This window comes from Oryctolagus cuniculus, chromosome 6 (assembly GCF_051225735.1).
Source record: "Oryctolagus cuniculus isolate XC-2025 breed Fujian yellow rabbit chromosome 6, ASM5122573v1, whole genome shotgun sequence".
Lineage (NCBI taxonomy): Eukaryota > Metazoa > Chordata > Mammalia > Lagomorpha > Leporidae > Oryctolagus > Oryctolagus cuniculus.
In genome coordinates this window covers 31,086,019-31,108,265 of record NC_142872.1, presented here as the reverse complement: position 1 = coordinate 31,108,265, position 22,247 = coordinate 31,086,019, and the positions used below count along the sequence as shown (strand labels likewise).

Sequence of the window (22,247 nt, the reverse complement as noted above, 5' to 3'; positions counted from 1 at the left end):
TTTTAATGTCTTCTCTCTCTGTTCACAACAGCTGCTCTGCACTGAGTGCCCACCTGGGAAACAGACAACCTGCTTGCATTGCATGTGAACTTGAACTATGCTTCATTACCAAAGCTGATACAATGCCTCACACCAGTAAGGAAACCACACTTGTACTGAGGGAGGTCTCGGACAGAGGTTCTTCTGTGCACCTTCTCACTGCTCTGTTCAGCAGGGAGAAAACCGAAGGTCCTGGGGGGAGGCCGGGGAAGAGGGGACAAGTGACCTGGCTCCGCGGGAACAAGTGGACATCTCTACAACTGCCCTGTCTCACGGAACAACCAGAGGACCGCAGCAGTGGCTTGCACTGGGCTTTGAGCTATGTCACTGGAAAAGCTTCAGGCCGCTTACAGCCTGCCGAGGAACTATGCAGCCCCTTGCTAGAAAGCTGAGAAGAATGACGCAGAATCACCACGTGCTTAAGCCCCTCTCCCACACTGACCCCAGAGATGCAACGGTGCACTCACCTCACATCACACCATCTGCCACCACGGAGGCCCAGCAAGCACCCATACTGGTCATGGTAAAACCAGCTACTTAAGCTATCCAGTCACACAACTGAAAATACAACTTTTGTCCCGCAGAGATCAGACTGCTTAAAGCAGCAATGACAGTTGTAGTGTAATTCCTTGAATATTTTATTCATAAACTTCTTTTGTACTTTAGGCTGCATTTCTCTGAGTTTTTTTTTTCTAATATCATCTTAAACATTATCACTATTTAATTTATTTGAGAGGCAGTGAGACAGAGAAAAGTTCCCATCCACACGTTCACTCCCCAAACACCCAAAAAAGTTGGGGCTGGGCTGGAGCCAGAGCCAGGAACTCAGAACTCAATGCAGGTCTCCCACCTGGGAGGCAGGAACCCATCGCTGCTCATCTCAGGGTCTGAGTTAACAGCAAGCTGGAATCGAGCCCTGGAGCCACACATTCAGACACTGCACGTTCACCCATCTTTCTGCGTTTTTGATGACCTAGATAAATAGGTTCATCTTTTTAAAAATCTGATGCATTCCTTGCGCCAGAATGGCTGGATGCAATGATTCATCATCCAGTCTTTATTTTACACTACCCAGGTGTTATTCTAAATGCTTTATGTGTCCTATCTGTACCAGCTTTAGTTCCCATATTACAGAGGGTGAAACTGAGGCACACAGGTTTTGGAGTGCTTTGTGCACAGCTACAGAGCTTGTAACGTTAGGATTAACCCCAGCAGCCTGCGATGTCTGCACTTCTTTCAAGCTTTCCAGACCCCAAAGCTGCAAATAGTTGAACATGCTGGCTGAGCCAGAAAGCTTAGGGGGGCAGTGCCAGCCCAGGGTTCTAACACAGCTCTCCCTTCTTTAAAGGATGACCTACTCTGTCTCTGTAGCAGCCCCCAAGGATCCCTCCTGCTTGCAGGCCTTCCATCGTGGGTCCAGCCAGGCTGTGTTGGAATTCTGCAGGTTTGAGCTCCCCTGGCATTTCTGCAGGGCCCTGGGCTGTGCCCCTCTCCTTTGCTCTCTGTACTTTGTATGCCTCACTGGTGTTGACTGTAACAAAATCCTTCTTGGATGAACTATTTGTTTAACCATCTCTCTCCCCTGCTTGAATATAAACAGTAGCAATTCCAGAATAGCTGTATAGGCAACCTGGGTAGAGGGACTCTGCTTCCAATACTTAGCACGGGATACAAAGTTGCGAGCTATCTGTGGAACTCAGAAATGAGGCAGCTGATGGAGGTTAAGGAGGAAAGCACCTGCGTTTCCTCTCCATGGCATCACCACTGATTGTAAGCTCCCTACTGGCAACAAGAGGTATCTTTCTTCACTGTAACCCTAACACCTGGCTCTGTGCTGGAATTGGTGGCATTAATAAATAAGATGGATGCTCAGAGTTCTGACCTGAGAGGATACTGCATTTTAAAGCAACATGATGTCTGAAAACCTACCAAGACTAGGACCGGCACCCAGTAAGGGTTCTAAGAATATTGAATATCCTTGAATGAGAATCCCTGAATTTCCTCACTCCCACTAACTCATCTGAGAGATCCTGGCAAGGCCAGGAGCTTAATAACCAAAACACAAAATCGAACCCTCTTTATTCCGGGGGCCACCATGTGGTGGGGGTGAAGGCATTCGTTTAGGGGAGACTGTCATTAGCATACACAGGAAAGCGATTTTGTTTGGATCAGCCTCTAGTAGACAAGTTACACTTGGGGAAGTCCTCGGATACCTCTAGAATGAACAGACTGAGATGAAGAAAAAGAACAACAACAACAAGAAAAAACACCTGAAAACCCAGCCCCAAGCCTCCAGCTTCTCAGTCCACAAGAATGAATGTGGTGTCTTCAACCTGCTGGGCAGCAAGCACCTGGCCTGCCCCGCCCTGTCCCTTCACCACCACCCCCAAACCCCCCTGCCTGGCCACGGGGCTGTTGATGAGGTTAAAAACACAAGTCAGATGGTGCTGCACCCCACTTAAAATCCTCAACAGGATGGCACCTCAACTGCTCACCTCAACCTTGCTCAGCAGGCTGTGGCCACCGGGCCTCTGCCAGGGCCAGCAGGCCAGCTCTTCCCCTGGGAGGGTCCTCACTCAAATTCCCTCTGCCCTAGCTCCGTCTTCTCAGACTCCTGGTCTCAACTCCCCACTGGAGCCCCAGCTGAGAGGCAGTCCCGCTGCCCCAATCTAAGCCGCATGCTTCCCACACCTCCCCCCCCCCCCAGCACTTTGCTCTAGACAGGGCACAGTCTGTCTTCCCAAAGCACAGCCTCACAAGGGCGGGAGAGCCATCTGTCCCTCACTAGGCAATCCTCAAAGGCACGGCAGGCCTCAGCATACAACAGACCAGTGCATGAATTCCTAATGCGGTCCCCAAACCCTCCTCAGTATGGGTTTCGAGCAGGACCAGAATATGGCGCCCTCGCAGACACTGAATCATCCCGGTGTAGATGATCAGAAGCCCCTCCCAGCCCAAGACTGGGGGCTCCTCCCTCGCCCCACCCCCTCCACCAGCAGGGGTCTCCTCTTCTGCTCCTAGGGGAAAGTCGACAAAAAGACCAGGAAATGGAACTCTGCCTGTCTCTTGGCTAATTCCTTTAATAAAGACTACAGGATGGCAAACTCCCTCTCCCCACCCTCCTCTTCTGCCTTGGTTTTAAAAGGATGTATTTATTCTTTCTATTTATCCCTCTAATTGTTTGAATAAGGACCACAGTGGACACTCGGCTGCAAAAAGCTTAGCTACTTAAGTGCTTGGATGACATGCAAAACGCAGGGTTTTGGGCCTGTGATGCTGAGGGTAGGGAGCAAACCAGGAAGAACTGGGTCGAACAGACCCAGAAAACCTTCATTACAATCCACCGGCACTTCCACTGATCAGGTGCAGGCTCCTTGGCCTCAATTTCCACACCTGAGGAGTGGAAGCAGTACACTGAAGTGTATTACCGGTAAGGGGAACTCCTGAGCACCTGTAACATCCCCCCTTGTGCGGAGCTAGAGTTTTGCCCTGGCTGTAAAGGCAGGTCTTGGCCCCGAAAGGAAGACAGGGGTTCCCTGGAGAGGGCCTGCTGCCTCCCAGGAGCTGGGCACAGAAATCCCAGTGCACAGAGGTGAGCTTGCCAGGTGACGGGTTATTTCAGACCAGGACTTGGTGACCTTGGGCGCAGGTCCGGGCCTGCGGGTGTGGGGAGCCCCAGCGCCAGGCCAGAGCTCTGCCCTGCGCTGGGAGCCTGCCAGGGGATTCTCTGAAGCCAGGCGCAGGCCTGTGGTGGCGTAGTTGGAAAAGGGCGGCCTCACAACCCGCGGGGGAAAGCAGACCCTGGCATGACGCACCTTGCAGGGAGCCCAGGCCCGCGACCGCGACCGCCGCGGCGCCAGAGCTACCTCTACCCGGGGCTCCCCGGAGGCTCCAGTCTCTCTGCTCCTGGGCGCCGGCTATCTGCTTGCCGGGATTCAGCCTTCTGGCTGGGGGCTGATCGTTTCTCCGGCTTGGGCTTATCCCTCCTTCTCCCCCCACCCCCTAACAGCGGAGAAGGGGTCCCTGGCCATTTCCTTGTCCTCTCCCGGCTCCAGCCCAGTTGTTTAATCTCGCGGCCTCTCCGTCAGCATCTTAGGCGCTGCCGGCTCCACCCATCCACCTGGCCGGTTATCTGCTGCTCCTGCAGCCCCCGAGGGGAAGCTGGGGCACGGGGGCGGGCGCCTAGAGCCGCACCCGGCCCCAGGCCTGCAGTGCATAGCGGCTTCTCAGGCCAGCGTCCAGTGTGGTCCCAGATAGGGACAGGGGTTGGGAGGGGACACCCAGCCAGGGCGACCGAGGGCGGGGAGAAGCCCAAGCACTGCAGACATGACGCTGGGGCGGGGGGAGCCGCGAGTCAGGCCTCCCCCGGCTGAGCGGCCAGAATCGCCCCGGGGGGTACTGGAGCCGGAAGAGGCCTCGGCCCAGCCTCCGTCCACACCCAAGAAGTGGGAGGAGGGGTGGTCTGCAGTCGCGGAAGACAGCCTCAGGAATGGACTCGGATGCACTCAGCAACCCCCACCCCGCCCTCCGCTGATACGGAGACTAGGCCTGTTCTTCATTTTTGGTCAACGAAGCTTCAAGACCCCTCCCCCGACGCCCCTAGGCGCCACCCGAGTACAGAAGGAGAAAGAGCACAGCAGGGGTCCGCCCGCCCACCCCCGCCCTGGGCTGCCGGCGGCAACCCCAGGTGTGTCCTCCCCCGCCCTGCACACAGCCCCGCATCCGGAGGCCGCAGCTCCCGCCGCCCCCCGGCGGCACGGACGGCTGCTGCCCGGGCCCGCAGTGGCGTGAAGGTGGCCTTTACCTCCTCTCGTAGGTTGGGAGGGCTGCAGCCCGCGCAGCTGAGCCAGCTGCTGCAGTCGCCACCGCCCTCCATTCATTAAAAAGAAAAAAAAAAGGCAACAACCTCCACCCCTTTGTAAAAGAACGACGGCCCCAGGAAGAGCGAGAGGCAGCCCCAGCAATCACGGGTTAAGTTCTTTTCCGGCCCCCCATTCATAAAAAAAAAGAAAAGAAAAAAAAAGGAGCGCGGCGCATGCGCGCACGGGGTCTCTTGTGCCCACCCATTCATAGAATCGCGGACGGCGCGCGTGCGCACTGGCGCTCCCTGCCCTCCCATTCATAAAAAAGCCATTTTCCCAGGCAGTGGTTGCAACATCGCCGCGGAGGCTGCGAGCGGAGCTGACAGCGCGGAGCTGGCGCTGCGGAGCGCAGGCAGCCTTGCCGGTTCCTACTGCCGGCGTCTGCGCATCCCGCGGCGGCTGACCCGCCTGGGCTCGAGGCTTCAAACAGACGGGGAGCGATGCTGGTGACTCTGCGGCTCCTCAAAGTAAGTCCTCGGCCGGGGCTGGGACCCGAAGTCGCCCCCTCCGAGCCACGACGCGGCTCCCCTCGGGCCGGGGCACACGGTGCGCTCTTTCTGGCCGAGCTTCAGCGCTGCCTCGCTCCGCCTGAGCCTCCCTCGGTCGCTGCGGTGCGCCGCAGCCCGCTGGCGCCCGCGGCCCGGCTGGAGGTGCGCGCTGCCGGGCGCCGCGGCTCCGACCCCCGGGCGCCGCCGAGCCCGGCTTCCCGGTCCTGTGTGACTCAGGAAGCCCCGAGCGTGTCCCGCGAGTTTGACTGTGGCCGGGTCTCTATCCTGCTGCCGCCGCCACCCGCCTCAGGCGCAGGAGCGCGCGGCTCTGCACTTGGACAAGAGCTGCCGCTTGGGTCCGGGGGGCGCCCTCGCCCACCCGGCGGCTCGATGCCCACGGCGCCAGCCGTGCGTGGACCTCCCCAGCCCGCCACAGCGGCCTACGCTCGACGTCGGGTTTCCTTCCCTCGTGGCTCCCCCGCGATGGTCAGCGCGGCGCCGGCCCAGACTAGGCATTCCTGCTCCCGGTGGTCGGTGAGGCCGCTCTCTGCCGTCTGACCTTTGCTCGGCTGCCGCATTTCGTGACGTGCCGTTGCCTTCCCCTTCTCCGGCCTCCGCAGGGCCCGAGGCAACTCGGCTGCCCCGTGCCTCCCTATCCTTGAGTATCGAGCTGTGCCAGGCCCCGGGCCGCGCCACGGCTGTGGTGGGGGCCGAAGGTGCGTTTACATAACGCGGGGCGTGTGGGAGCTGGAGGAAGAGATGGCGTGCGTAGGAGAGGGAAGGCTCCTTCCTTCTTGGTGGTACCAAGGTTGACATCACCGGGAAGAGAGGAGGATAGAGACGGTACGTTCTGAAAGGCCAGAGCCGCCGCCAAGGCCACGGGGGCATGGAGGGGGGTGAGGGCGGGCTTGGCCAGCCCGGGGCAGCTGGAGCTTGGCTCTGCCGCTGGGACCAGGGCTGTGCCCAGTTCCCCCTCCGTTGCAGACGATCAAAAAGCATTTAGACAGTAGCTGCTCTTGTGCAAGAGAACGGTTTCCCAATTCTCTTTGATTGGGGGCTGGGGGTTGTGGGCAGAGGAGGCGAGAGAGGCGGAAAATGGTTGCACGGCTTAAAGACGGAGGGACCGAGTGCAGAGGCTGGACGGTGGGCAGAGAGGGGAGACTCTGGCGGCTTCTTTCCCCAGCTGCTGCATGGTCAACCATATTGCCAGGCCCGGGTGAGGGCAGGAGGCCTCCTTATGGCGCAGTGAGACTGGGGAAGCCCCCAGCACAGTCAGTGCGGGAAGCAAAGGTGTGGGGTCATTGGGGCGCTGGGACCCAGTCGCAGCCCCCTCTGTCCTGCCTCCAGATGGACGGCAAGACTGTCCCCAGGTTGGGGAGAAGCCAGAGAACCTGCGGAGCGTGGGAGGCAGCGCGTGTCTGCCTGGTTAGCTGACCCAGGCGCTGATCTTTCTGACAAGCTTCTCGGGTCCAGAGCTGACAGGTAAAAGGCCCAGAGCAGTCGGGAAACGGGGGCTTATCAATCTCCTAACGAGCTCTGTCTGGCCAGGGGCCCTACTCAATATTGTGCCGGTGGATTTCACAATGTTGAGTGTTCTTGGGGATCGTCACACAAATGGAGCATAAACATCGGAAATGTCCAGCATTTTCTCCTTTCGTGCGGCTGTGGGGCAGACTGGGAGTGGCGGGGGGGGGGGGGTTGCGGGGGGACGCTGCAGTTGGTCTCTCTCAAGGGTGAGAAAAAAGTTGCAGACTTGGCCAGTGTGACATTGCATTTCCTCTTCCCTTCCCTTGGGGAGGGTCCTGGCCTGCCAACGGGCTCCTTGGCTCCTTGCTGGTCCGTAGCCTAGTGCCCTGGGGCACATGCTGACCAGCTCAGCTCCTATAGCTTGTAACCTTGGAGGTGGTGCCAGGGGCATTTTGCTAGCAGATTTCTGAAATCCCAGTGGACAGCCAGGTGAGGATGACTTGAAGGCATCTGTTGGTTATCTTCCAGTTTTCAATTCTGAGTGTAGAAGTCGCCCCTTCTTTGTGGGGTGTGAACTCCCTCCTATCTGTTCCCATGACCTCTTGCAGATGATTCTCTGTGAATAGCAGCATCTTGCTGAGGCTTCAGTTTGGGCTGGGAGGGGGGTACGGGGAGGCAGGGCATGCAGACCCCGAACAGTTCCAGGCCCACGCAGGGCATGGGGTCTGCACAGTTGTCACCTTTGTCTGCATCCTTCTGAAAGCAGTCCCTACATTTCCTCAGATGGAGCTTTCTGGAATTCCACCGCCTGCCCAGTTCATTGACCCCTGGCGAACCTGATTTGCCTTGTGCAAATTAAGAGAGGATAGAAAAGCTACAAACAATTAACCCAGTGGCCTTCCAGGTTGCTCTGGGGTTTCACCCCTTGGGGCCAGTCTGTGAGGTCTTTGGAGTCCAGTTTCTGATGCTAAATGGCATCAAGTCCAGATTGGAGCCCCATGAACATTTCTTTCTCTGGCCAGCCTGGGAAGGAGTCATCCACCTTTATTTAGAGGAGTTCCGTGTTTCTTTGAAAGTCAATGTCATTTCACTTGGTTCTGAATCCAGCATGCTTGTCATCTGGCCTCCTCTGAGGCAGAAGTAACCTCTTGGGTGAGGAGGAGTCTGGCCCAAGCCTCTGGGTATGGAAACCTAGCTGAAGATAAGGGGTTTGGGATATAGGTGTGATAGGGCTTTTAACGAAGAGTGGAGAAGGTTCCATCTCCTGGCCAGCCCTACGGCTCCCTGACAAAGGAAAGCAGTGACTCATTGGAGCACTTCTGCTTTTTGCATAGAGCCAGAGGAAGAAAATGATGAACAACACCATATGGGAAGCTGTGTTGCTCCTTTTGGGCCAAGCTAAGGGCCGGGCCAAGGCAGAGCAAGCGGGTGGTGAGGCGAGCCTGCCAGGCATGGATCCCTACAGAGAGAGCACAGACCCCTGCTGTGCAGGACCAGGAGGACTGCCACGGACTGGGCTCCTTCCTTGAAGGAGGGCCTATCTTCCAACACCATGAAGTGTGCAGTGTTCTTGGCCCCAAGGCTCTGGGCCACCCTGCAGGTCAGGCCAGCTAATGAGGCTGGGGACTGCGGGGCCTGGTGTGGCCTATGGGACTCGCCTTCAGCTGTGATCACAATTGTTCTTTCCAAGGACAAGCCCCCATCTGAGGAGGAAGCGCAGGGCACTGGGAGGGAGCACAGATGTGCTGGTCTCGCGGAGGAGGGGAGGGGAGAGGAGGGGAGGGCCGGGGCAGGTGGCCACTTGCAGCAGAGTGGTTTCCTTTTCGGGTCATCTTGTCTTTTTCTGGCTGGGGGAGAAGTCATTTCCTGCCCCTGTCCCAGGAGTAAGCTGAATTCTATTATTATCAGTTCGGGTCTTGGTGGAGAACAGAGAGAGAAATAATAGGGTCTTGGTGTCTGGAGGAAGGAGCCCTCCCTTGGGGATCCAGGGTTTTTGGTGCACCCTGACCTTGACTTGGGCTGGTGCTTCCTGAACTGTGCCCGTGGCTGGCAGGCTCCTTTTTCTAGCTCCCTTTTCTGCTTCTGGGGTTCTCATGCATCAGTACGGGGATCTAAGCAGACTTGAAACAATTAAGAGGGGTGGGTAACACAGTGAGGTGAAAACTTGCAGCTGATGAAAAGAGCCCAGAGGCCAGCAAGACTGCCACCCATCTGTGTGCTGGGGATGATGGCTTGAGGAGGATGGAACTTAGAAAGGAAAAGCCAGACGGCTGATGGGACTCAGTAAGGAAAAGCCATTCTTCACTTTTGTCGTGTGAGCTGGAAAAGGGGACAGGATTCCCAGACAAATCCAGCTGCCTAAATGTTTTATGCTCCCAGTGGGGCCTTTCCTGGCAGAGCTTGCCTTCCTCTGTAGGGTACGTGGAGGAGCAAGTCCCTGGCTTCCCTCACCATCAGCCCTCCCCACGCGCACAGTGCTTTTCAAAGCACCAAGTCATCGTTGGTTTGTAGCTTCATTAACTAAAACTGGGATGCTGTCTCAGAACCCAGCAAAGGTGGTAGGTGGGCTCTTGGCCCGAGCTGTCCCTGGGTTAAACCACCTTCCCTAAAAGAACCTGCTGAGGCTGCACCTGCCCATTCTTTGGGAGTCTCTTGCCATTTTGTCATTAGGGGACCTATAGCTTCCAAAGTACTGCTGGCAGGTTTTCCCAGTGCCCTTCCCTTCCTAGGGGTAGTCTCCCAAGCGGAGAGTGTGAGTGGGTGCATCTCAGTTGCACACCCCAGCACATGCCTTTGGAGTCTTTGCAGCCAGCCTGGCCAAGGGCCAGATGCACAGCCCCCTCCCCACAGGTGTGAGGGCACTGTCAGCCTTCCCCCAACCCCTGCTCTGGGGTGTTAAGCATCCTGCTGCCCACAGACCTGGATCAGGAAGCCCCGTAGAGGAAGGGGCCTAGGGACCTTCATGTTGAGCTTGATATAGGCGGGAAGGTGCGGGGATTCTCCTCAAGCCCAGGGCTTCCTTTTACGGACAGTTTGGTAGTGAACGCCTAACAAATGAGGCTTTAAGAAAACTGCAAATGGAACCACTTAGGAAATGGGCATGTGGAACTGAGAGCTGATGGCAGGTGGGGAGGTGGAGGCTGGGGGGGGGGGTATTTGGCTGTGACACCTTTTTCCGTGGATACCCAGAAGTTAGGGGGTCTCCCAGGAATCACTGTAAGCCAGGGCAATGTGGCAGCCCAGAGCCTCCAGAGCCTCTGCTGTCTGGGTTCAAATCCTGCCCTCATCACATGCTAGTTCTGTGACCCTTTGGGCTTCCAATATTTCCTCTGCAAAATGGGTGCCGTCCTCCAAGGTGATGGTGAAGCTTAAATGAGAAGAAGTCGTTGAGGGCTTAACACAGGGCCTGGCACCTGTAATTATGCCAGTAATTACGATGCTTTATTAGGACACTGAGTCGAGAGAAAGTTCCCCACTCCTGCTAATCTGTAAGTCCGCCACCTAAAACTTGATAGAGGTGCTGCGTTGGCTAAGTTGGACTGCTGGCTTTGTTTCTGTGTCCAGAGTCTTCCAACTTGGCCATCATCCTCTTGCAAACAGCCTAAATGAGGCAAAGCCTCCTGTCTCCTATTTATATTATAAATCTCTTCCTTCCTCACAGGGGAAGCAAAAGGGTACGCAGGAAACTGCACTTAAAATCAACAGCGCAGCTCAGGCTGCAGGGTGGGTGTGTCCGGGGAGTGGCAGTTGATCTGCTAAGCCACACTGAGAGCTGGCATTTTTTTTTTCTTTATTTTTTTTCCCCTGAGACATCATTTAGCCGTGCTGAGGGGTCTTCAGACAGGCCACTCAGGAAGCTGCTTGTCTTTGTCAGCCATGGAGGGTCCCTGCTTATGGGGAGGTGAGGCCTCAAAGCCTAGGACATTCGCGGTGCTGGGCCGTCGAGCCTGCCACGGGTTTCTGCTGAGCTGGTGGCCGGAAGGAGTCCTCCATCAGGGCTGTGATGGGGAAGATAGACTTGAGGCTGCCTGCTGGAGCCGCTGGATGCTGCCTGTCCCAAGAGAGCTGAGTCATCGTGGGCCGGGCTCCCACCCCCACCTCTGGACTCAGCCTCAGGCCCAGATGCTGCCAGCTGCCTCTGGAGCGAGGAGCCTGCCCTGCTAAGGCCGGCATCCCCAGTGCGTGCAGAGGCTGCTCCCCACTTGGCTTCCTGCTGGAATTTTTGGCCATGAATCGGGGACTCTGCCTTTTGGTTCATCTGCAAGCACTGTGGCGACTGACTTGGATAAGAAGAGTGGACATACTTTATGGATGCCCACGGTGCGGCTAGTGCCAGTCCCAGCCCTGAGACAAAAAAGCCCAATTGTATGAGGCGATGCCATCGTCAAGCTGCCCCTGGTGTTGGCAGGACACTGCCCTGGGCTTCTGGTATCAGTGAGTCCTCTTGTCTTTGGCTAGGGGTGAGTGCTGTGGCCGAGACACCCTGGTTGGTAGCAGGGCCTGAGGAGCCTTATCCAAGGCCATTTCCGGTCCTTTCCTCCGAGCAGGGTCTGCAGGGTGGGGACCTGTGTGGTCCCCATGGTCAAGTTCGGACCTGACCCCGAAGGTGATGCCCCACTATCAGAAGGGAACTCCGGGACAGCCACTGCCACTATGCAGGTTTTCTCCAGGACAGCAGAAACGAAGTGCAGAGAGAACTGCTGGCATCTTTGAAGCAGGCAGGGTGTTGGGAGTGGAGCCAACAGCTGATGCCCCGTGTGAATGGGAAATATCAGTTGACTGAGCATTGAACCTTGCCAAAAAGGCGATGCTTTCTTTGCGTTTAGTGGTATAGATGATACACAGATGCGAGCCCTGTGGATAACCCCCTTTTATCCCCTGGTTGAACTTCTCGGTTAAAACTAGCTCTTGAGTTTAGACTGGCTGCAGGCATCAGAGGAAGCACTGCTTCCCCAGCAGCTTAACTATTTCTGATCAAACCGTTGTCTCCATGTCGGGGAAGTGGTGTGCCGGCTCCACCCTGCTCTGCTCCTTCTACAGGCACTGCTAAGCGAGAGTGAGTTCGGGGGGGGGGGGGGCGCGGGCAGGTGTCCACAGCAGACTTGGCATCAGCTGTCCTAGAGGAAGCCTTTACTGAAGCCCCACCCCTAATCCATTCATAATGGCCCTTTAAAAAAAAAAAAAAAAGAAACAGCTCTTCTTCCCCTGTTGCTCCTACTCCCCTGAGGTTCTTCAGCTTGGGGTGGGATCTTCCCAGAGTCTGACAGCTCCCTTGGATTCCAGATCAGGTCCTCTTGAGCAGAGGCCATGGCCTTCTGCTGCTCTTTCTTTAAATTGATCTCCAGCCGAATTCCAAACGCAAAGGTCAGCGGGCGAGGAAATGGCACTTCTAATAGAAAACAATGTGCACTTTCTAAATTTGAACCAAGCCGTTTCCGCTCTTTGATTTAAGTGACTTCCTGGGGTTCCGTGTCAGGCACTGCAGTTGAATCTCTGGCCAGATTCCAAGTGAAAATTGCACTCCCTCAGTGAAATCAGAAACCGACCCGGGGCTGGCTCCGCTCTTCAAGTAAGTAGTGTTGAGGCCGAACATTCAGCTCAGCACTCGCACATGGGCGCTGCGAGTGCCCCTCGAGGACTTGCTGTCCAAGTTGTCAGAAGTGCACCTGCCCAGCGGTTATTAGCAGCTTGCAGGTTGCTGCTCTTACAAGCGGCAGAGGTAGTAAGGCAGTACCCGGGATGTGCAGGCATTCTTTGGGCAGTCTCAGAAGCAAAGGCAGACGGACCCCAGGGGAGCGCATCAGCACTGTCGGCTGTGTTCTCCATGCTGTCCCCAGCTTGTCAGGGCTAGGGAACTCCAAGTGGTTCTATTCAGGGATCGCGATAAAGCTGTCGAGGACTTAAGATATGCCTGGCAGTATGCTAGCTACAGGATTGTGTTCTCTGACTTAATCCTCACAAGAACCCGTTTTATAGAGGAAAAACTGATGCCTAAAATACAGAGATGAAATAACTGGTTCATAGCAACACCTCCAGGCCACAGTGACACTGCACACTTGGGTCTGGTTCCAGATCCTGTGTTGATAGCCGCCGAGCTGCACGCTCTGAGGAAGCTCCAGCTGCCCTTTAACCTCGGTTTTCTGTGACTGGTAAAGGGCGCTAGGGGGAGGGGTGGCAGATGCTCGGGAGCATTTTTTGTTAAGTGTCAGTGACCATCGCCGAGCAAGAGTTCCCCGGCGCGTACTCACTGCTGCTCCCTCAGTGTTGCTTCCACAGATGTCTAGTGGTTGGGGGGAGGCCAGCAGTCACCTAAGCTTTGGGACTTCCTGGAAATTTCACTGAGGGAACTGAGTCCCTGTTTCAGGTGGGAACCTGATTGGGCAGTGGGCGGTTCACAGGCTGTGCACTGATGCCTGGAATCCCTTCTCTCCTTTTCCCCACCCCCTCCCAGGGCCCCTAGAAGCCTGTTCTCAGCGCAGCCCAGGACCTCCGGCCCCATGGAGCCCCCGATCCCACAGAGCGTCCCCTTGACTCCCAGCTCGGTCATGGTCCAGCCCCTTCTCGACGGCCGGGTGCCCCACGGCAGGCTCCAGCACCCACTCACCATCCTCCCCATCGACCAGATGAAGGCCAGCCACGCGGAGAACGACTACATAGACAACCCCGGCCTGGCACCCCCCTCTGGCCCTAAGCGGACCCGGGGCGGGGCCCCCGAGCTGGCCCCAACGCCCGCCCGCTGCGACCAGGACGTCACCCACCACTGGATCTCCTTCAGCGGGCGCCCCAGCTCCGTCAGCAGCAGCAGCAGCACCTCCTCCGACCAGCGGCTTTTGGACCACATGGCCCCGCCACCCGTGGCCGACCAGGCCTCACCCAGGGCAGTGCGTGTCCAGCCCAAGGTGGTCCACTGCAAGCCGCTGGACCTCAAGGGCCCGGCAGCACCCCTGGAGCTGGACAAACACTTCTTGCTGTGCGAGGCGTGCGGGAAGTGCAAGTGCAAGGAGTGCGCCTCCCCCCGAACGTTGCCCTCCTGCTGGGTCTGTAACCAGGAGTGCCTGTGCTCAGCGCAGACCCTGGTCAACTACGGCACGTGCATGTGCCTGGTGCAGGGCGTCTTCTACCACTGCACCAACGAGGACGATGAGGGCTCCTGTGCCGACCACCCCTGCTCCTGCTCTCGCTCAAACTGCTGTGCCCGCTGGTCCTTCATGGGCGCCCTCTCCCTGGTGCTGCCCTGCCTGCTCTGCTACCTGCCCGCCACAGGCTGCGTGAAGCTGGTCCAGCGCGGCTACGACCGCCTGCGCCGCCCAGGTTGCCGCTGCAAGCACACGAACAGCGTCATCTGCAAGGCGGCTCCCGGGGACGCCAAGGCCAGCAGACCTGACAAGCCTTTCTGACGCTTCGGGCCCAGGCCCCAGCGCTCCTGCTTGGGAAGTTGTGTCCCTCCTGGCGGCCTCCTGAGGCTGACCTTGCGGATCTGATCTGATGCACCCAGCCCTCCTCAGTCCCCCAGAAGGAAGCAGCAGCAGCACCTTGGGGTTTCTGCAGGGTCCTGAACTTGGCATCAGACGGACGGTGGTGGGGACAGGGTGTGCTTTGGGAGGATCTTTGTCTGTTTTAGAGGATGGAGCACACATGCGGACACAGCTCCGGAAGTCGCAGCTGCCTCAATGCCGTCCCAGCGCCCTCCTTCCTGCTATTTTGGGAGGAGCTGGCTGCCTGGGAGGATTTGTTTGCTGAGGACCAGGGTACCTCGGAGGAAGATCCTAGGAGTCCTGACTTCTGTACCTTCTTCTCCTTCCCCTCCTCACTCTGTGCCCATCTGCCCCAGCGACTCGGGGAAGGCGTAGAACGCCCTAGCAAACCCTGTTGTACATACGCAGGAGCCCACAGAGAGAAGCCGGGACAGCGGGGGAGCGCCAGCCGGGTCCTCCTCTCGCCCCTGGAGCTGCCGGCTGGATCGAGGAGCTGCTGCGCCGTGCGCGTCTCCCCTCCAGCTTCACCCCTTGCTCCTGGGGACCTCGGCTCATCATGCCATCCTTTGGGTCCTACCGAGTCACAGACCTGCCTGCCTGCTGCGGGTCCCAAGTTCTCTACTCAGATCCTTACCAGAACCTTCACGGGTAGAGAAGGCCAGCGCAGCGAGTGCGAGACCAAATACCATTTTGCCAATGAGTCTGATGAGGCTGAGGTCCCTGGACCCAGTCACGATGTTTTTGTAGAATAATTGAACCCGATGCTGACTGGTGTTTTAAAAAAATAATAATAAACAACTTGCTTCCTTTTGGGCCACCCCCACGAAGGGCTGATTTCACAATCTGGGGGGCGAGCAGCCTCAAGGAACACAATCCCCCTGCCCACCAAAAAGAGGATTGGAACATCAAAGAAGAGAGGTGGCACCTCCCATTGGCACAAGTGCAGTGGAGCCAAGCTGGGTCTGGGTTTCCTCTCTCCTGATTTCTGCTGCTTGCTCTCAGCCTTTTGTGTAGAGTGATGTGTTTTATCTGTAAATAGAGAGCTGGTGAACCAGGAGTCCGTCTTAGTGTTAGGTGGCCGCGGTGGGGCAGAGGTCCTGCAGGGGCCGCGGGGGTTGAGCCCTGCTCTTGTGCACAGCCACACCACCACCGCCGCCACTGGCAGCCCCCAGAGACGTGGCAGCTCCTGGTCACGGTGCTAAAGGACTCGGGTGCAGTGTGTCCAGTGGGTACGGACTTGTTGCATGTAAAAGCTGTGGTGTGTCTGGTCCTTGACCTGGCTGTTGTGTATGGGGGGGTTGCTTTGTGTAGTATTTTGTCCCCCTTCCAAGATGAGAGGAGGTGGCCCGGCTCCAAAGAGCTACCCCAGGTAAGGTTGGATACGCATTAGGCAGAGTTGCTGTCACGTCTCCAGTACAGGAACAGAACCTGCCTCTACGAAGGAGGCAGGTGGCTGGGATGGGCGTGTCCCTAAAGCTTTCCAATGACTTCATTCTTCCCTTCTGGAGACTAGTAGTAACATCTTATGATTTCAGCTTTGTTAATTATAACCGTAGGTATTTATTGAGTGCAGGAAGGCAGGCTCAGTATTTGTTCAGCTTTATTTATGTAACACTTGCTAGCTTGTAAAAGGCGAGTATAGAATACTGTATCTGCATTCTCTGAGACTGACTGTTGGAGCTGCCCTTCCCACTGTTGGCGATGGCTGCACAGGTGATGTTGCACAATGGGAGGGGACGGGAGGAAGGAAGCAAGCACGTTCAGCCAACCACGTATGTTAACTGAAGGGGGTGGTGGCGTGCGGGGGTGGGCTCCAACCCTCTGCCCTCCAGGTCTCTGCCTTTTTCTTCCCAGAGCCCCTCCCTCAGTTGGTCTCCATGGGGAAACTGGACCCAGTGACAGGTTGCACTTTGAGCTTGGTGGTCCCCACTCGTGTTCCATGGACAACTGACATGAGTTGTGTGTGCATGCATGCAGACATGCACGCATGCCACACACTGACAGTTTCCTGGCAAGTAGCCCCCTGAACCCTTTTTGTGTACATAGATGTAAACACGGATTTTTGTGGGTTTTGGTTTGCTCTGTTGTCCTTCCCCCATGCTAGCTTGTGTGTATCCTGCCAGGTGGGTGTGGTGGAAGTTGCCCTAGGAGTCCACATGAGCCCCGCGTGCTCCTGGTCAAGGCTTGGAGGGAAGGAAGCGCCCTCGGCTCTCCCGGTTCCATTGTGTAGCAACCCTGCAGCACTGCTTTTCTCTGGCTTCTTGGCACAAACAGAAGGAAAAAGCTCGCTTGCCCTGGACTACCCCGCCCCCATTCCCAAGCCAGTCAAGGGCCAGTGAAGGACCACGTGCTCAGAAATGGTGCGCTGCTGCAGCTGCTCTGGCTGACGGCTTCCCTCACCGACGGCTGCATTGCGCCTCTTCTGCAAAAGGGCCAGCTGGTCCCTGCTCTTCTTAACCGTGGGATGGGCGCTGGTTCTGCCTGGAACAAGGCTTAGGGGACTTGCTGGGTCTGGGGCATTTATGCAGGGTCTCAGCTGCCCCCTCTGATGAGAGGGTGGGTTTGTGAAGGCCAGGCACTTCGAGGGGTCTCTGGGAGACAGAAGACCTTGAGAGGCGCACGTGGTCCTTTGACTGTCGAGTCTGCCAAGGAAGGGCTGGCTAGATGATGATGACTGCTCCCAGGCTGGACACAGGAATGGGGTTGGTCGGGGAGCAGAAGCCCGGTGACTGTCGCCTTGCAGCGTGCTGGCCTCCCTGGGCCGCCCCAGGGCGTGTCTGGTGGGATGGGGCAGTTTCCTAGGGCATCCCGCCAGCCTGAGGCTCTTGCCTCGGGTAACCATTTTCCCGCCCTCTGCTTACTGTGACAGTCGATGACAAGTTGTGCGTTGTCTTCTCTTGCTTTCTCCCCTCGCGGTCCCACAGTCCGGTTTCATGTAAAACACAGAAGAGCTGTTGCCGGCTCCCATGCCGCCACGTCCCTGCTTTGTCGCCCCTTCTCGCCCCACCACGAAAGTCACCACAGAAGGTTTCCTTTGTATAGAATATTTATTTTGAAGCTCTATTTTAATAGTATTTATTTTAGAAAGTCTACTATTGTAAGAGTTCTTCTGTTTGTGAAGAAAAAACAAGTTAAAAACTGAATGTACTGATCTAGAAAATATCTATAAATATATATTGTTAAATATACACAGGACTGCTGTTTTCTCGTGTGCTTGTGTGCTTACTTCGCTGACAGCTTCACCCAGCCAAGTCCCAGATCCAGATAGCTGCAGATTCTACCACTGGACGTGCAGAGCGGAGTGGCAGGGGAGGTTGGGCTTGGTGGGCTGGGGCAGGTGTGTCCTGCCTCTGGGGTGGCTGTGGGAGGAAAGATGCTGCCAAGTCCTTTCTGGGCTCTGTGACCAGCAGGACAAGGAAACACCCAACACTAGGAAGGGCTTGAGGTGGGGAAGTGGCACTGGATCTGTTTTCCAGAATACCATGGCTCCTCTCTTTGGGTGCCCTGGTGCCCTCCAAATAGATTTTTGTGTATGTGCATCAAGAAGCCAAACAGTCAGTTGCTTGCTTTTCGCTGGATTGTTGGATACTGCACAGAACTGGGTCTTCGGGTCTCCAAGCCTTCTGTCCACTTGATGGCCTGTCTCTGTCCAGTTCCTTTACCCCCAACCTGTGCACTCCCTTTTGCAGGCCCAGCGCTTCTCAGTCCATGGAGCTGTGGGAACTTTTCCATGACCTTGAATTTGTGTGCCCATCACAATGAAAGCTGTTCTGTTGTTGACCGTGGGAACTCATGGGTGAAGATGACCAGCAGTGGTGGGGTTGGAGGGATGGCAGAGGGAGGAGAGATCAGGGCCCTGGGTCCCAGTTCTTAGTTTTTCTGGAGGTCACCACTCCCTTTGTGGAATCCAAGTGTTCCAAATGCATGCCAAGGATCCCTGGTTACTGCTCAAGGAGGCACAACAGGTATTCTTCCACGTGGGCTGGTCTGCCCTAGGATGTTTATAGGGTAGGCAAACATCAGGTTTGGATGAGGCCCATGAAAGTGCTTGGTCTGGCCTGCCCCTGCTAAGGCAACCACAGGTGCAACTCAAAGTTTAGTATGCCTATAGCAAGCTGATTGTTAAGTTGATAGTTCTGTACAGCCCGTGACTGATGTTACAGATATCCAATGGCCCTCAGCTACAGCAAGGTTCCCCACCTCTGGGCAAAGAACGGCCATGGAGCACAGAAGGATGACTGTTTCAGTCAGGTTCTTAACAGGTATGGGCATGGGAGAAGCCTGCCCTGGGTTTTACTTTGTTTTTGGCATTTGGTAGATGAACAACAACTTATGTGGCATTTTGAGAACTACAGCCGGGACTCAAAGCTCCACGTGGGCCCCCCTCGTCTTGTGCAGCTGCCGCTGGGCCTCTTGGTTCCTGTTATGAGAAGGTTTGGGGTAATGATTGCAGTCAGCTTCCTGCCAGATCCTTTAGGCAGACAACACTGTCGGTCTCCTCGCGGGGATGCAGCAGATGAGGCTCCGAAGTTGTCACGTGCCCACCCAGTGCTCACCCAGTACACGGGATAGGATGGACGGGTGGGAGGTAAAATCAGACAAGGATTTAGCAACTCATCTGGGGAGGGAAGACGGAGCACAGAACAGAGTACACAGAAAGCGCCCCAGCGATGGGACCCACAAGTAAGAAGGAAAAGGCAGAATTTTGCTTTCTCCACACCCGGAACCACACATCCCTCAGTGCCTTCCCACAGAGCAGGGCTGGGCCGGGCCTCAGCAGCCTGCTGGACCAGCACCTTGGAATGGGCTGAACCTCCTAACTGTGGAGGAAGCAGGTGCACCCTGGCAGCCTGCTCCGTGCTGGCCGTGTGTGCCAGATGAAAGCCAAGAGGACATTTTTAAGAGCCTTGAGTTTATTCATTCATCGCGACTTTAATAAAACAATATGTCCGTGGCCTGGGGCAGGTGTAATTTTCATAATTTATGGGTCTCTGAGACAGGAAGAGAGCCGGGGGTTTACCAGGTTTCGCACGATGAATGGCATTCCGGCTGTCTACACGGTGTTCTTTGAGAACTCTAGTCTGGCAGGAGCACAGGCTTCTGGAACCCACCTGGGCCCCGGGGCCCGAGGCGCGGGGTAATCATGAAAGCATCTGGATGTGCTAAGCAGGAGATGATTGAAGAACGCGTTTCCTTCCGTCATGAGAAGACGCTTCCTACCCAGGCACCCACACCAACGCTTAACTGCTGCTCGGCTTGAGACCATCCTGTCCCTCTCCTGCCTTCTTCCTGGGGTTGGGGCCCTTTCTGCCCTGTGCCTGTTAGGGACTCAGGTAAGCCCGAGGACTGGCTTCCCCCTGTTGGGCACAGAGGGCTCTGCAGGCGAAGTGCCTGATGCCCAGGGCAGGGCAAGGGAGTGGAGCGCGAGGTGTGCTGGACTCCGTTCTCAGAGTGGCTGCAGACTGCTCCTCTGCAGCCCTCAGGGTAATGGAGGCCAAAAGGGAAGGGTGTCCCACCGTTCGCAAGGTTGGAGAGTAAGGTCGCTAGCCCAAGGCCACACAGCTGGTAAGTGACACAGCCTGACAAGAGATCTGGACCCACGGAGAGATGCTGCGTCCCGCAGAGCAGACCCAATCCAGCGGTCACCTTCCCTGCAAGGCCCTCCTGTGTTCCTGGGCCTTCGTTCCCTCTCGTGCTCCCAGAGAAGGCAGTAGGGCAGGTGGTTTGTCAGCCAAATGACATAGACTGCAACCAGGACGGAACTGGAGCCCAAGACTGACCACTGAGCCCCTCACCCCACGTACGATGTGAAGCCCATGCCAGGGAGGATCTCCCGCCTGCACAACCCTCCTGACGTTGCTGGGGGCCAGCTCCCGCCCCCCACCCCCAGCTTTCTCTGCAAACCGGCTGCCGTGGCCAGGGGCAGCGTTGATAAAAGGGCAGAGGAGCTGGAAACTGGCCCAGATCCTTCAGAAGGTCGGGTCTGGTGGCTGCACAGGTGGACAGGGAGAGAGGTGCACATAGGCTAAGGGTCTGGGCCACACCCGTGCACTTGGGGGCAAAGGCACAGTCCTCTTGAGTGGCCACCTTGAAGTAGATGGAGGGGGCGGGGCCAGGTGAAAGGGTTTGGAGACTCCCATGTTCCAGGTGCTGCCCCTTGACCATTTCCCAGGCAGTGCTCCGCCCACCCTGGATTACTGAAACATGCTGAGGTGCTGGCATCTAATTGGGTTAGAGAACGAATGTTCAACCAGGGCACCCTGAGAAGTGACTGCCACTTGCACAGGCCACTCCTCTTAGGATGACGCGTTGGGCGAAGTCAAAGATGGTTGGGCCCAGAGCCTGAAGCTCTCCTGCCAGGGTTCCCGCCCTGCTGTCCTCGCTGTCATCCTGGAGAGCCACTGCCCCCAACAGTTGGAGGTGTAGACCGGGGCTGTGCCCTACCTGGCCCTAGAAACTCAGAACATCTGTGCAGTGGGACAGCAAAGAACAGAACTCTGCGCTCCTCTGAAGCTCCGTTTCTCTGTCTTCAGCTGGGCCATCTAGACCACGGGGGCTGCAAGTCACACGTAACTCCTGGTCCGCGGTGTTTGCAAACTGTAGTTTGCATTATTTGAAAATTAAGATGTTTCCAAGCCCAGATATAAAACATCTGAAAACTACTAAAAAGGGTTCGCAGCTGGCTGGAGCCGAGAGGCGGCTGCTGTTCCACACCAGCCGGGCTCTGTGCTCTCACTCCGCACCCTCCCTGCTCCCTGTCCCAGCCCCCTGGGTGGGGTGCCGCTGGCCATCACTCATGGTGGGTATGCCCAGCCAGCTCCCCTAATTGACAGGACCGGCCTGGCTCTTGCTCTTGATGCTGACTGGTGTCAGCTCTGATTGGCCTCCTTGCATGATTTGTCCCCAAATACCATGAGGTCCAGCCCCCACCTGGGGGATCTAAGGATGCCCACCCTGCATATGTGTCACTCAGATGCAAGCAGCAGAGTGAGAATCCAGGCCCTAGAGGCCACTGCTTTGGAGCCTCAGCTTTGCACGCAGTGGCACCGAGGGCTGGCATCGAGGGAGGCATCTGTGAGCCCTGTGACGTTGCAGGGGCACATCTGTGTGTGTGTGCCTCCAGATTCTCCAGCACATGACCGCTGCTACACGTGACACCTCACCGGCCCGGCCCACCTCCCTCCATTGTGTGGCTGGCAATGGGAGACCCTGAGAGGACAGAAGTGTCTTGCCCACAGTCATACTGGGGCTTAGCCACGAGGCCTCGAGCAGGAGCCGGGATTTCCGTCTCTTTAGGAAGCTGCTGTGGGTTCGAAGCTTTCGTGAACCAATCTGTGCTGTGTCCTACAGGAAGTGCTCCCAGAACAGCATCAGCTTTCCGGATGTGTCAGTCTCTGCCCTCGTCCCGCCCTGGTCCTCCCACTGTGTCCTCCCTTCCTGTCGCTCCTGGTCAGCTCACTGCTTGTGCCTCTGCACGCCCATGTGTCCCCGGCAGAGTGTAAGCGCGGCAAGGGCAGGCGGCCTGGTGGCTGCTGTTCATGCCCTCGGGGCTTTGTGGATGTGCACGGAGCGAAACGGACAAGGTCCCCACCGCGGACCCCCCAGGGCCGGGCGCTCTGTCCTCCCCAGGTCACACCCGCTGGCCTGAGCGCCCAGGGGCTCTGTCTTGAGGCAGCGGCTGGCCCGAGTGGCATTCAGCAAACACGTGTTAAATCAGCTAACTGATGCGGCCTTGAGAGAAGGCAAAGATACCCAGGCATGTCACCTTAGGCTTCATTTCCGTCCCCAAAGTAGACACGTGAGAGCCTGCTGGGTAATCACAGCGGTGTCTGTGTATCAGTGCCTGCTTCCTGCTTCCATCTGGGAGGGCTGACGGTGCAGTGCTGACCACGGGCCAGGGTGCCTGATGTAACGAG

The 22,247-nt window shown here is 56.8% G+C and overlaps 1 protein-coding gene and 1 long non-coding RNA gene across 4 annotated transcripts in view; one reads left to right on the top strand and one right to left on the bottom strand.

The window, feature by feature from the left end:
* The window catches only part of LOC138850172 (uncharacterized), a 39,170-nt gene extending 33,997 nt beyond the window's left edge, over window positions 1-5,173 (bottom strand). Inside the window, exon 1 of the long non-coding RNA XR_016236247.1 lies at window positions 4,844-5,173. This is a non-coding gene — a long non-coding RNA (uncharacterized LOC138850172). The remainder of the gene's footprint in view (window positions 1-4,843) is intronic.
* SPRY4 (sprouty RTK signaling antagonist 4) lies at window positions 3,380-17,519 on the top strand. 3 transcript variants are annotated; one of them, XM_089336009.1, is made up of 3 exons: window positions 3,380-3,469; window positions 5,182-5,368; window positions 13,308-17,519. In XM_089336009.1, the coding sequence occupies exon 3, from the start codon at window positions 13,354-13,356 to the stop codon at window positions 14,251-14,253; it is 900 nt and encodes a 299-aa protein (XP_089192135.1). In that variant the 5' UTR covers window positions 3,380-3,469; window positions 5,182-5,368; window positions 13,308-13,353; the 3' UTR covers window positions 14,254-17,519. The 3 variants fall into 3 exon arrangements, with proteins under 3 accessions (XP_089192135.1, XP_089192136.1, XP_008253379.1); XM_008255157.5 differs by lacking the exon at window positions 3,380-3,469 and adding an exon at window positions 3,493-3,631; XM_089336010.1 differs by lacking the exons at window positions 3,380-3,469; window positions 5,182-5,368 and adding an exon at window positions 3,476-3,631.
* Window positions 17,520-22,247: the final 4,728 nt, after the last annotated feature.

Excerpts from the sequence above, each read along its gene's own strand:
- SPRY4 (XM_089336009.1), top strand. The coding sequence starts at position 13,354 with ATGGAGCCCCCGATCCCACAGAGCGTCCCCTTGACTCCCAGCTCGGTC.